The sequence below is a fragment of the Myxine glutinosa genome, chromosome 9 (genome assembly GCF_964187855.1).
Source record: "Myxine glutinosa chromosome 9, kmMyxGlut1.1, whole genome shotgun sequence".
In the NCBI taxonomy this organism is placed as follows: Eukaryota; Metazoa; Chordata; class Myxini; order Myxiniformes; family Myxinidae; genus Myxine; species Myxine glutinosa.
This window is the reverse complement of record NC_136269.1, coordinates 106,226,312-106,241,629: the sequence shown is the minus strand read 5'-3', so window position 1 is coordinate 106,241,629 and position 15,318 is coordinate 106,226,312. Positions and strand designations below refer to the sequence as shown.

Here is a 15,318-nt window from a genome sequence, read left to right as displayed (position 1 = left end):
CTTCGAGGTCCCTTGCAGCTCTCCTCTCCTCTGCTTTTCTCCCTTCTAACCTTTCCTGAAGTTCTCGTTCCACTCTCCTTTCCTCTGCTTGTTTCTCTTCTCTCCTCGCTTCTGCTTTCCTTTCTTCTTCTGCTAACCTTTCCTGGAGTTCTCGTTCCACTCTCCTTTCCTCTGCTTGTTTCTCTTCTCTCCTCGCTTCCGCTTTCCTTTCTTCTTCTGCTCTTTCCTTTTCTGCTTTCCTTTCTTCTTATTTTAACCTTTCCTGGAGTTCTCGTTCCACTCTCCTTTCCTCTGCTTGTTTCTCTTCTCTCCTCGCTTCTGCTTTCCTTTCTTCTTCTGCTCTTTCCTTTTCTGCTTTCCTTTCTTCTTCTGCTCTTTCCTTTTCTGCTTTCCTTTCTTCTTCTTTTAACCTTTCCTGGAGTTTTCGTTCCACTCTCCTTTCCTCTGCTTGTTTCTCTTCTCTCCTCTCTTCTGCTTTCCTTTCTTCTTCTTTGATCCGTTCCTGGCTCCGTAATTGCAACTCCAGTTTCCGGAGCTCAACGTCTTCTGGTTCTTCGGGTAGCCACTCCCAGGCTAACTCGTCCCATGTTCCTAATCCCACCATAGATTGTATCACGGTGGCCTGCAACTCTGCCTTCCTCAAATTAGTTCGGACCTCCAAGTTAAAATGTTTGGCCAATTTCAAGAGGTCCGACTTTAGCAACGCTCGGAACTGTGCCTCACTCGGGGTTACCCCAAAGTTCTGTGCCACAAACGCCATGGTGCCTATCGTTAACACCTGTTAACCTTCACCCAAGACTTTACCCCAATTTCTCAAAAATTTTTTTTACCAATTCATAATTAATTAATAAATTTTAATTAATAAAAAAAATTATTATTTTATTATTTTATACAATTTTAAATCCCGGACGTAGACCCAATTGCGAAACAGCAAATCGTAATTTGGACGAGCCCCCAATTCTGTTACGTGGTCCCCTCGGTGAATACCTGGTCTCGGTGACCCCCGGACCGTGAGAGGAACTTCGCCAGAAAGCTGTATTAAATATGCGCTTTCGCCACGCAATCCATATGAATTTCACCCCAGAGACAACTGACGTTCAAGGATATATTTCAATGGGAATGACCATACAATTGCAATGACACAACCACAGAGATTTTCCCCGAGCAATCAACCATATACAACCATCAACAATTCCCAATTCACAAGCACTTTCCTATGAGTAAGATGGCCATCTTATATACGTGTGTCCCGGTGAGTACTCACGACACCCTTTTGGTCTCGGTCCCGCACAATGTCTCTGGGCCCCTCCTGACCAAGATGATGGTCGCCGTCACCGCACTCGGGCGGTAGAACGAACCCCGGGTGGACGTGTTTCCACCGGGCAGGTATCGTACCAGGCACCGTGGCTGCAGCCCCTCGTGGCCACGCGACGCGGATACGGTAAAGCAAGCCAAACCCCACGCCGCTTGCAAGGCGCGTTAGGCCCCAACGTGCGACCCGCACGCGTCTGTTTGGACGGTGCCGCGAACGAGGCCAGGCGCGGGGTCGATGCACGGCCCCACGTCAACTTGCCGTCTCCACCGGGCAGATACACGTCCCGGTAATTCCTCTCGCCAGACAGGCTTCGGATCGGAACGCCGCTTTTCCACGCAGCGCAAGGTCGATCCCACCTTTTTTCGGAGCGGGGCGAGGAAGAATAATAATCGTCCTTTTTTCCTCGTGTCTTTTTCTCTTCCGTTTCCGGTCACTTCCGTTTCCGGCCACTCCCTCAGAAGGGCTCCTGACCCTCCAACCACAACAACTACACAACAACTTAATATACTACACACGGATAAGCAAAGACCTGAATGGTAATTCACATACATTCACATAAATATGTAACAATACATACATATATATATATATATATATATATATATATATATATATATATATATATATATACATATATATATATATATACATATATATATATATATACATATATATATATATATACATATATATATATATATATATATATATATCTATATATATATATACATATATATACATATCTATATATATATATATACATATATATATATATCTATATATATATATACATATATATATATATCTATACATATATATATATATCTATATATATATATACATATATATATATATATATATATATATACATATATATATATATCTATATATATATATCCATATATATATATATCTATACATATATATATATATATCTATATGTGAAGAATCAGCTCTTCGTTTGGAAAAGAAGTCCACAAATAGCCTGAAAAATGGCGCAGCTTTATTAAAAACCAACTTATACAGATCCGGAAGAAGCCAAGACGTCTACAGCAAGAGCCAGTCTCATGCCAAGTCAAGCCTTCCTCAAAACGCATTGATTCTCATTCACTTATATACGAATACGATTATCAGAAAATCTCCGAGAGAACAAACAAAACTGGGAGAGGTTCCTCCCCGGTGGGCCAAGCCCCCACCGTCATCCGCCCTGTTATTCGGGGGAGTCAGCCCTTCCTTATCATTCGGACCAAATGTTTCTCTGGGCTCCGAGAAAACAGAAATGTAACTCACAAAGAGAAGAGTGTATGCTTAGCCAAACAAACCCATATATTTTATGGGTTTGTGTACATGAGTAATTCAAAGCATGTTTATACAGAGTCATGCGTTGCTGTGATTAAAACAAAATATATATGGTTAACGATAGGTTCATGTCATTCTACTAGCATTACGCAAAAACACGCGCATGTGGGCGTGGTTTTACGACCAGCCTCGAAAAAAGCACACGTATACAATTGTCCAGCATGACCTCAGCGAGCAAAACTAAAACGAAGCAAAAACCCTTTATTAACTTTATGAAAATAGCATTTTTAGACCACATTTAAATCATAACACATTAGCAACCAACGTCTATAACTGAACTTTAGGCAATAACAAATCTACTACTTGACATTCCTTCCTCTTGTCTCGTCGAGACAAAGTATCTTAAGAGACAACGTGCCACATTGGGCTTTATTGAAAAATAATTGTGTAATGCGGGTATTGAAAAAATAATTGTGTAATGCGGGTATCTCCCAAGGGCATATCGTGCGCCCAAAGCGCCTCGCCCGTGCATTTGGCGAACGTGTCGTGTGGTGCGTGCTCGGAGCCTGAGGGCTCAGAACATGAAAGTCCATTAACGTTTTGGATCCACAACGAAGAGGTCTGGTCCAGATGAGGTTCTGCTCCGCCAGAGGGCCACCACCTCCCCTGCGGAACTTGCTCCCCCCACCCTTTGCAGACCCAGTCCTTGCAGATCTTCGAAGTTAATCAACGATCATGCCCATGAGGTCCCTCACGTGCTGCTGTTCTGGGGAATACATAATGTTGTCAGTATCTTGTGTCTCAATTTCCTGGTCAGGGTACAGAGCGTAAAAATCCGATTCACTTGAAGCATTTGAACTTAATACATATGAAGCAAAGAGAGGAACTTCCTTTATGTCAAAGTCTCCCTTGGGCGCCTGGTCGGCTTGCGGGTCTAGGATATCCACGTCGGGTCCCTCGACCGCCAGACCCAGTGTCGCAATCAGATCCATAGTTGGGTTGAAAGGGGGCGTGCAGCTGTCAGCTTGTAATACATAAGCAGCGTTAGCCAGTACACGCAAGGGGTTTATAGCACAAGTATCACAGTCATCACATACACCGTTACAGGCAGCAGCCAGTTCCCACATGGGATCCGCACAAGTATCACAGTCATTACATACACCGTTACAGGCAGCAGCCAGTTCCCACATGGGATCCGCACAAGTATCACAGTCATTACAAAATTCAATGCAATTTTCTGGAGCGCCGGTCGCAACTGCCTTGTTGAAGGACCCGTTCAGGTCGACGGCCTCTGTGGTCAGAGCCATAGTCGTTGTCGGCGGCTTCTTCACTTTCCATCCTGTAAAATACTTTCTCATACAGAGGAGGACTAGAGATTTCATTAGTGCCCCCCAAATTACTACCCCGATTATCACAGCCAGTGCGGTCAATAACCACTTCACTATGGTGCCCGTCCATCCCCGGAACCAGTCAGTGAGCCAGCTAAATGTATAAGAATTTTCGCGTGCGATCCGATCGATCGTCAGGGCGTGGCTAGTTTCCCTTAGTCTCACTTCTGCATCACCATTGTACGCATGTGAATCACCGTATCCAATAGTATGTCATGAGCCGTAGCGGTGTCGTTTGCCACCTTTTCTAGGGCCAAAGCCAATTTGTCTATCCGGAAACTATCCATGACTGTGCCCGCTCCTGGGAAGAAGAAACCAAACACCTTTTCCCATAGGCTCCCGTGTAGTTTAGTGGTTCCATCTTCGTTCATGACTGACCTCTTATAACGCCTGTCCAAGGACTTTGGGTCTAGCTCATCCAGTATCTCAACGTCAGGAAGGACTGAACCCAGATAACATGTGCCCCCCCAATTATTTGGTAAATAGGGGTAAGCCTTGTCGCCGCATATAAACATTGTCCCATGGGGTGGGACCAGGTGGGTGGATAAGCACTGGAGTCCCTTTACCACCCCATTAATCCTACTAACCCCCCTAGAGAATGTTATAGCCGTTATGTTGTGGTTGCGTTTATCTTGCAGTACTATTCGTAATGTAATCCCCGAGCTCCCTTGTCCCAGCTTCCCGGGGAGAGTGTAGGCGCATTCTGATTCTCCCATACGCAAGTGGCCGGAACCCTGGAGGCAGACCCTCCCTTTCTGTGGTTTGACCCAGACGGGGGCAGGCCTCTCGGCCACATGGGCAATCATTGACGGGCGATAATTAAATTGTCGATTGCAACTCTTGCCGTTGTCAACCCCTTCTCTTTCCAGCGTGGTGACTAAACATGGGGAATCGATAGGTTGTGAGCAGAGGTCATTGAGGGACAGAGGTAGCACTATCATGTGTATTCCTGTGGTGCCTGCTTGGGGAAAGCGCATGCACGACCAGCAGTGTGTCCTATTTTGAATTGTTGCCACTTCCCTGGCCACTTTCCAATATGTGTTTTCACCCTTCTTTGGGGCCTTATTCTGGGGTTGTGGCGTGAGTATGTATTCGATGCATGGTATGTAGTTCCTTTCGCCACCGGCCGCGCCAGGGGTCCAGACGCTGCACCGGACCTGCATGGTCATGTCTTTCCCTAGGCGTGTGCGTGTTTGTAGCTTAAAATCAGGGGTTCCCCATTGGTATCCTGGTTGGGCCAAGGTCTTAATGCTAGCTTGCCCGTCTTCCCGGAACTCTCGTTGCTTTTGTAGTACCATGCCAACGCGTCCAGGCCCTGCCGACAGTGCTAGCCAATTTATGTTCACCCAATTTGTGTGCAGGGCTTTCTGTTCGAAACATGGTAGTGATACTCTTTGTCCCCATGTTACGGTGAGGTGTCGGGTTTCGTTTTCGCATCTATTGGAATCGGAGTTTCCCCTAGCTGCTGTCGCTATCAATAGTATTGTACCTATGATTAGGCCCATCCTTACTGTGGTTGCTGTGGTGTAGTGTCTGGTGCTTGTATGGCCAACTTACAGTGCGTGGCGTGGATCCACGAGGTCTTGCCCTCGCAAAAGACTGCCGTTGGTGTAGTCAGCAACACCTGGACTGGTCCCTTCCACCTTGGTTCCAAGGCGTTCTTGCAGGTGAAGTGCTCCACGAACACCTGGTCTTTTTCCTCTGGTGGAACACCTGGTCCACAAGTCTCCTGGGAACGCCTGGTCCACAGGTCTCCACCCCATAGACTCAATTCATCCAATCCATAGCCCCATAGAACACCTTTTCTCCAATTTCCTAATCCACTTTTTTTCAAGTGGATCCAATTTTATCCAATATTCAATTTTTAAATTCAATCCCATTTAATCCAGTCCAATTCAAAATAAATTCAATCCTTCTCTCAGCATCCCATTACCTGTTTCCTACATCAATAAAAATAAAATTATAAAATTAATAAAAAATCAATCATCTCAACTCTCAAATCGAATCAAAAAATAAAAATAAACGAAAATTACTTCAGCGAGAGTTTCAACTAGAATTAACACAAACAAACCACCATTAACCTCCATTAACACAAACAAACCACCATTAACCTCCATTAACCTCCCCCTATTATTTATTTATTTTCACGAATAAACAAATAATAGAAATAACCTGGTCTACTTCCAATTTCAATTCTGGTCAGTTCTGGTGTCTGGTCACACACAATGTTTTCCTCACCCACTGTGATTCGCTCAAAATAGATTCTCACTGTTATGTCTGAAATTCGTCTCATGAAAACCCATTCAAGAGTCCGGTGTGACAGACAGCCAAACACATAGACACGCCGAAGACCCCAGGGTACCCATCAAACTAGCTTGTCCGCAGATCCACAACACAGCGAAACATGTAACTTTACTAAAATAATCACTTACTCATAACTATACTCATAACTAATACTCATAATAACTCATAATTACTTATGTAATTACTCATACCAATACTTACTTAAAATAATGTAATATCCCAATCTTCACCCCCTATGCAAATCGAAGCACCCCGGACGATCCACAACCAATATCAACCACTGTAGCCGCCTTCCCCTCCAGGCAGCCACACACAGCCACATACATCTCCACCCACGTCACACAAGACAACAGCCAACCAGTGTGTCCACCACACAGAAACCTTTGGCAATGCAACAACCGAACTCCCAGACAACCAACAACAAAACCCAATCCATCTCCATGGCTCATCAAGCAGTTCCAACTTAATCCAGCTTCACATACCGATTTCCCCAAAAACTCGTGAAACTTCACCCCCATTCTGGAAAAACCCTGGACTAAACCCTGACACCCTAAATAACTTCAGACTCATCTCCAACCTACCCTTTCTGTCAAAAGTTTTGGAACGTGCTGTGGCCACTCAACTCAAACATCACCACTCTGCCAATAACCTGTATGAAACATCCCAATCCGGATTCTGCTCCAGCCACAGTACTGAAACTGTTCTCCTCAAAATCACCAGCGACCTTTTCTCTCCTCTGATGCCGGCAACCTCAACATTTTCATCCTCCTCACCTCAACGCCTCCTTTGACATCATCAATCACGCCATCCTCCTCACCCTGTTTAGACCAGCTTGTGCCTATTAAACCCAAATTAGTTCACCCCCAAGCCCACAAGGACCACCTACTACTCTCAAATTATCCACTCTGGCTCCGGAATCCCAAAAGCACTCTTCTCTACAATAAACAAACTAAATAAACAAACTTTACAACGTGAACAAACTCCTCAGCGCCCTGGATACCACCACCTGTCATTCAGAGTAGACAACAGCATCTCCTTTCTGGCTTTCAGCATCTCCTTTCTCCTTTCTGGCATCCAAATGAAATTCTGGCTTCAAATCAACTTCCTCGAACTTAACTATGATAAATCTAAATTAATCTTCGTTTGCCCACAACCACTCACCAAATTCACCCATAACTTTGCCCCCAACATCGATGGTCATTTGAACACAAATTGAACAAAATTAATCGAACAAAACACTTCCATTAACTCGACATTCTTTTCACAGCACAAAGTTTACAAAATGTCCCAAATCTGTATATTATTTTCTACTGTGGTTATATTAAACCATTATTTTACAAAATCCAACTTTCAATAAACTGGAAAATGCTTTGCCATGGAATAGTCCACCACTCATATAAATAATCATAAGAGTTCTGCGAAACATCTCCATCTTTAAAACTTAGCCAACCAAATTTAAACCACATGTTTTCCCCCCAAAAAACAAGTCACATTCTTTGTATATTGCCAACATTGTTCATCGTTTAAGTATCATCCAGAACTAAATTTTTATAAACCATCAACTTGTAGATGCATTTATTTATATCCCATTAACCCAAGAACTCTCAATTGCTTGGTTATATTTTAGTAATGTCATATATCCATATTTCTTTTCCAAAATGTTCCTGATATACACATTAATCCCATCTGTCTTTGTTTCCAGATCAACTCAAATCAGGAAATCAACACAAATCCTTATTACCTCCAATCAATTCAAAATTAAATCAAACAATTCAAAACCAGATCGGATCAGCGATCAAAAATCACTTTTCCAATCAACAATTCATTCAAAGACCAAGCTTAAAAACACAACTCTCATCTTACTGTGACAAATAAGCAACCAACCTACTTCACACTAAACAAATAACTTTTCATCACCCCTTTCTTCTCCACCGCCTCTTACACTTAAACAGATCATAATTACTCACTCATACACTATTGCCCATCACCCAGTTCATATAAACTCCATTGTTGTCCTGTCCATCTCTCTGTTTGTGGATCCGGTGCAAAGTTACACAAAGTTCCCGTTTACATTTTGTGACTCACAGCTCCTGCCTCCATGGAACAATGACGCCTGGGCACTCAATTAGCCCTCCCAGTACCAAAGACTTACAATCAGACCGACAGACAGACAAATAACAGAGGCATGTCGCCAGCCCCAGCACAGGACATCACCTTTCCGGGCAGGCACAATATAATCCACAGCATCGAAATGCCAATTTCTATCCGGAGCCTCGCAAAGCCAAAATCCATGCATGCGTGCTCCATCATGCAACCCGATCTGTACTCGGTGCGCCCGGCGCCCCCTATAATCAGTGAGTTATAATAACCACGATATCTCTGGCACCCAACTCGTGATACCACAATTTAATCCACGTTACTTGCATCTCTTCATCCTCCCAAATGTCCTCCATTTAACGTGACTCAAATCCATCTCAAATCCCCACAGCTCGATCGAACACGTCACTGTATTCGGCCCGGTTAAATTAAATTCCAAGCGTACTGTACCTGACGCTTCCACAACAACAAAAAACTCGATATTCTCTGTCCACTAATTATGTACATGATTTTGGTTTTCCCCACAATATAATGTCCCGATATTCTCCAGATTTAAGTCCTATATATCCTGTCGTTAAAGCAACACCTCGTAGACTGACTGCCTGTCGTTCTTCCAAGGTTAGTGAATTACCTCTGACCTTTCCCTTGCATATCTCGAACAAAGGTCAACTAAACTTTAAAAGGTCAAACTTCGAATTGGGGTAACCAGCGCTTTATTTTTCCGCAAATAATACAAGTCCGGCGTCATTCCCTGCAAGAACCACATCCAGACAGACAAATGACCCTTATTGAGGCTCTACATCGCAAAATGCTAGCTCCTACGAATCCAACAACCGTCACAATCCGTCCAGGAACGTCCGTACGAGGCGTGCTTTACAATGCAGCACCTCTCTACCTGGTGCACACCTTTCGCACATCCTTCCTCGTTCGCACAACGCTTCATCAACACACCTCCTCGCGCCCACACCTTGGCACAAGCCACACCACATACCGACAGTTGAAACCTCAACCGTCCTCCTTCCTCGGATCAGCGTTCTGTTGAAACGTGACATTTCTGCTCAAATTATTGAATTTCCAATTTTAATAACTTAACCTTACCAGCATACTAAATCTGTGTCCGCATCGATCGACACAAATGCATCGATGCATCTTCCAGCCGCCACTCCGCACTGTACCTTACTGTATGAACAAGACTTCCTGTTGGAACTTGGCTCCGGAAATTAATTACTCTGTCTTGAAATCGTTTATTTTAGCCATCTTAAATAAATCCATCCATCTATCCATCTTATAAATAACGTATTCGTCCTGTGACATTGCCTGGCATATATGTCGCAGCCGGCCACTATTCCGACATGGCTCGTCTGACATGAACGTCCGACATCCAGCAAAGTCGAAATGACCCACAATGCATTTGGGCACACATCCTCCTCTGAGAGTGGGCGAGTTATCGCCGGCACTCTGAGCAAATCTCATACAGCACACCCGTGACTCGCGGCTCGCTCGGCTCCTGTCTGAACACACAATATCCCTCTACCCAAACTTCCACGGAGCCGCACGGCGGAAACACAGGTTTGTACCACACTTTAGTTAAACGAACATTGCCAGGATTCTCGGATAGACGTTTAATTTCACAACACACATGACAAAAATCCGATTTAAATTCAGAGATCGCCGATCGACCTGGCACAACCATCTCAACGCGACGACGCCACGCCGCCCCCCCCCCCCTGTCTTGGCGCGCACCCTCGTGCCTCCGCACGAATCTCAACACTCCCTGCACGCCGCTCTATTCGCGTTCCCGGCGGGGTTTACCTCACGTTGGGACATGCAGTCGGCTGTCATAACAAAGTGCGAAAAGCTGTCATAACAAATCTGCGACCTGACATGTAGTGAGCTGTCAGAACATTGAGCTGTCAGAACTCATCCCTAGCTCGTAAACATCGCAAAAAAAACAGGATCTCCGACGCTTGACCTCTCTGACCCAAAATGCACTATATGACACCAATTCCAAAGGTGAGCTGCCTCAGCGATACATCCCACACATACAATCCACAATATCTGCCATTGAATGAACTCTTTGATTCAAGTAAAACACACATATTGATTCGAATTCTGAACCTCCAGTTCCACAAACTCCAAACCTCCGTCCGACCGCCGCTCGAAAGACAAAGCAGCCCATCCTGCAACCATCTCCAAGAACCCGCTTCATATCAACAGTAGGTCGACAAGGGCACTCCGAGTGCTTTCCTGACCCGATTTATATCAATTCGCTTCCCAAACAACTCCCAAACAGATGAAAATCCGGACTCAGTTCAGGACCTCGCCTGTTCTCTCGGATAGACGCTAAAATGGACATTCCCGGCCTGAATTTCCCGCACGTCGAGCAGATCACTTACAAAGCTTCACACCGAAACCCTCTGCTTTGCATATGTCATACAGACAAATACATTGGCTAGATACACACGTCAATTAACATCCCAATATACATTCATTCCTCATTCATATACTCATAGAAGTCTCCCAGACTTCGCGCGAAACTCAGATCGACTCAAATCATGCCTTTCTCCAGCCACTCCCAAACAATCTTTGCTCATTCATGTTACGTCTCTCATTCAAGGAAAAGGATTTTTGGGACGGGTTGGACGGGGGTTGGTTGAGGTGAAAAAAGGGAAGGCAGGGCGGGGTGTTGGGGTGTTGCCTAGAGCCCTGGGACTGAGCTCAGGTCTTGGGGGGGTGGGGGGTGTTGCCTAGAGCCCCGGGACTGAGCTCAGGTCTTGGGGGGGTGGGGGGTCTTGGTCTGGTATCTGGTCCAGCGGCATCACTCGCTGTTTTACTTGTTTAACTGCTTACTTAATTGTCCTCTGTCCTGTAGCTTCAATAACTATAGCTGCAATGCTTAAAATTTCAATATTTCAAAAACCATTCCTGTCCTTCTCACCCTGTGGCCACCTGGCCCATTTCCTGTGAGCTTATTTATTTTCTCTTGTCCACCAGGTCCTGGCCTGTTTCTATCTGGACCTCTGTTGCTTTGGCCTTCTATCTAAGTTTAGCCACAGCCCTTCGTTCCCTGGCATGCAATGGCATACCCCATCTTGTCTCTGGGCTGTTCCTTCCTGGAAAAATCTTGGCCACCTGGTTTCAACCTATATGGCTGTCCGACCTCATTTTCCCCTCCTGGTGCTAACTGTAACTTTAAGCTTACTGTAAAGTCCTTACTTATTTATCCTGGCTTTAACAAAGCTACGTCATTCTGAGGCCTAAAATGAGCCTTTACTTACAATCTCTGTTCGAGTGCAGGCATCGCGGAAGACAAGGAGACTAAGCCCGCTTGAGGGAGGAAGGTACGAATTTGGAATAATAGCCCTCTGATATAAAACAACTCCCACCTTTAATCAAATCCACGTGCCGGCGCGCCTCAGGCAGCCTTCCTCCTGTCCCTCGGGCTCCGTTTCCCGTCGTCCGGTGCTGACCCCACTCCTGGTACCATCTGTGAAGAATCAGCTCTTCGTTTGGAAAAGAAGTCCACAAATAGCCTGAAAAATGGCGCAGCTTTATTAAAAACCAACTTATACAGATCCGGAAGAAGCCAAGACGTCTACAGCAAGAGCCAGTCTCATGCCAAGTCAAGCCTTCCTCAAAACGCATTGATTCTCATTCACTTATATACGAATACGATTATCAGAAAATCTCCGAGAGAACAAACAAAACTGGGAGAGGTTCCTCCCCGGTGGGCCAAGCCCCCACCGTCATCCGCCCTGTTATTCGGGGGAGTCAGCCCTTCCTTATCATTCGGACCAAATGTTTCTCTGGGCTCCGAGAAAACAGAAATGTAACTCACAAAGAGAAGAGTGTATGCTTAGCCAAACAAACCCATATATTTTATGGGTTTGTGTACATGAGTAATTCAAAGCATGTTTATACAGAGTCATGCGTTGCTGTGATTAAAACAAAATATATATGGTTAACGATAGGTTCATGTCATTCTACTAGCATTACGCAAAAACACGCGCATGTGGGCGTGGTTTTACGACCAGCCTCGAAAAAAGCACACGTATACAATTGTCCAGCATGACCTCAGCGAGCAAAACTAAAACGAAGCAAAAACCCTTTATTAACTTTATGAAAATAGCATTTTTAGACCACATTTAAATCATAACACATTAGCAACCAACGTCTATAACTGAACTTTAGGCAATAACAAATCTACTACTTGACATATATATATACAGTGGGGAGAACAAGTATTTGATACACTGCCGATTTTGCAGGTTTTCCCACTTACAAAGCACGTCAAGGTCTGTAATTTTTATCATAGGTACACTTCAACTGTGGAAGACGGAATCTAAAACAAAAATCCTGAAAATCACATTGTATGATTTTTAGGTAATTAATTTGCATTTTATTGCATGAAATAAGTATTTGATACATCAGAAAAACAGAACTTAATATTTGGTACAGAAACCTTTGTTTGCAATTACAGAGATCAGACGTTTCCTGTAGTTCTTAACCAGGTTTGCACACACTGCAGCAGGGATTTTGGCCCACTCCTCCATACAGATCTTCACCAGATCCTTCAGGTTTCGGGGCTGTCGCTGCGCAACACAGACTTTCAGCTCCCTCCAAAGATTTTCTATTGGGTTCAGGTCTGGAGACTGGCTAGGCCACTCCAGGACCTTGAGATGCTTCGTACGGAGCCACTCCTTAGTTGCCCTGGCTGTGTGTTTCGGGTCGTTGTCATGCTGGAAGACCCAGCCACGCCCCATCTTCAATGCTCTTATTGAGGGAAGGAGATTGTTGGCCAAGATCTCGCGATACATGGCCCCATCCATCCTCCCCTCAATACGGTGCAGTCGTCCTGTCCCCTTTGCAGAAAAGCATCCCCAAAGAATGATGTTCCACCTCCATGCTTCACGGTTGGGATGGTGTTCTTGGGGTTGTACTCATCCTTCTTCTTCCTCCAAACACGGCGAGTGGAGTTTAAACCAAAAAGCTCTATTTTGGTCTCATCAGACCACATGACCTTCTCCCATTCCTCCTCTGGATAATCCAGATGGTCATTGGCAAACTTCAGACGGGCCTGGACATGCGCTGGCTTGAGCAGAGGGACCTTGCGTGCGCTGCAGGATTTTAATCCATGACGGCGTAGTGTGTTACTTATGGTTTTCTTTGATACTGTGGTCCCAGCTCTCTTCAGGTCATTGACCAGGTCCTGCCGTGTAGTTCTGGGCTGATCCCTCACCTTTCTCATGATCATTGAGGCTCCACGAGGTGAGATCTTGCATGGAGCCCCAGACCGAGGGAGATTGACTGTCATCTTGAACTTCTTCCATTTTCTAATAATTGCGCCAACAGTTGTTGCCTTCTCACCAAGCTGCTTGCCTATTGTCCTGTAGCCCATCCCAGCCTTGTGCAAGTCTACAAATTTGTCCCTGATGTCCTTAGACAGCTCTCTGGTCTTGCCCATTGTGGAGAGGTTGGAGTCTGATTGAATGTGGACAGGTCTGGAGACGGCTTTGCGGTCGGTCTTTGCGGTCTTTGTGGTCGGAGACGGTCTGGAGACGTCTTTTATGCAGATAACGAGTTCAAACAGGTGCAGTTAAAACAGGTAATGAGTGGAGAATGGGAGGGCTTCTTAAAGAAAAAACTAACAGGTCTGTGAGAGCCGGAATTCTTACTGGTTGGTAGGTGATCAAATACTTATTTCATGCAATAAAATGCAAATTAATTACTTAAAAATCATACAATGTGATTTTCAGGATTTTTGTTTTAGATTCCGTCTTCCACAGTTGAAGTGTACCTATGATAAAAATTACAGACCTTTACGTGCTTTGTAAGTGGGAAAACCTGCAAAATCGGCAGTGTATCAAATACTTGTTCTCCCCACTGTATATACATATATATATATATATATATATATATATATATATATATATATATATATATATATATTGTTGTGGATATGAGGATTGTGTTTTTTTATTGTGTTTTTTTTATTATTATTATTGCTTTATTCTGGACCCTCCTGCCTCCAGTCTGTTGTATAAAGGTCAAAGGGCGTTCACGTAGTTAATTCCATAAAGCATACACGAAGGACACCATATATCCCTGTTCAATAGTTATATCCTTATTATGTGTATTAGTGTAAGGCTGTGTCTCCCATTAATTTAAATACTCCATTGCACCAAGTGAAATAAGAGTAGATCCCCTTTCATTCACATTCCCCTTCCAACAATTGCCAACTGTTCCCTCCGCGACTCCATTCGCCACGAGGTCGGCTTGGAGAAGAAGGGGGAGGAGCTGCCGACTCCTGGGCGTGCCCGCCCATCGTCATCAAGGGCGGAGCCAGAGGGCCGTGCCGACCAATCAGGGCCGAGGCGAGCCCACCGATGGGCGTGTCCTGGACACCAGCGGCTTGATCGCCTGAGGCGCTATATAGAGCGCGCGCGAAAGCCTGGAAGTTGTTGTTGGACTAAGCAAGAGAGGAAGAGTTGGACTGAGTTGGACTAAGAGTTGGACTGAGTTGGACTAAGCAAGAGAGGAAGTTGTTGGACTGGGTTGGACTAAGAAAGAGAGAGGAGAGAAGGGGCGAAGCGAAGCAAAGAGAGAGAGAGTCCTGGAGCTTGTGAGAGAGGGAGAGAGAACCCGTCACGCCAGACCCCCCACCAGCGGCGTTAGCTCCACCAAGCAGCTCCGACCCGTTACCCCGCGCACACGACAGGATCAGTGGCATCGGCGGCCGTCAAGCTCCAGCCAGCTCCGTGCCTTCCTCCCACTCCAGCCACCCACCTCCTGTCATTCCTGCCTGCAATTTCCCCATTCGTGTACGTGAGTTTGTTCTGTGTGTCTTGTCCTTGGGTTAATTAAGACTGTAGGTAAGCTAAGTTTCACTGTGTCCTTCTGGTCCGTCCTTCTGTA

At 45.1% G+C, this 15,318-nt stretch overlaps 2 protein-coding genes across 2 annotated transcripts in view; both read right to left on the bottom strand.

Moving 5' to 3' along the window:
* Positions 1–5,639, bottom strand: part of LOC144893653 (uncharacterized) — a 1,023,192-nt gene extending 1,017,553 nt beyond the window's left edge. The window contains exon 1 of the mRNA XM_078784641.1: positions 2,975–5,639. Coding sequence (XP_078640767.1) covers positions 4,164–5,507 — 1,344 coding nt within the window. The 5' untranslated portion in view covers positions 5,508–5,639 and the 3' untranslated portion in view covers positions 2,975–4,163. The remainder of the gene's footprint in view (positions 1–2,974) is intronic.
* Positions 1–15,318, bottom strand: part of RNASET2 (ribonuclease T2) — a gene marked incomplete at its 5' end in the record, with an annotated part of 103,999 nt that overhangs the window by 57,976 nt on the left and 30,705 nt on the right.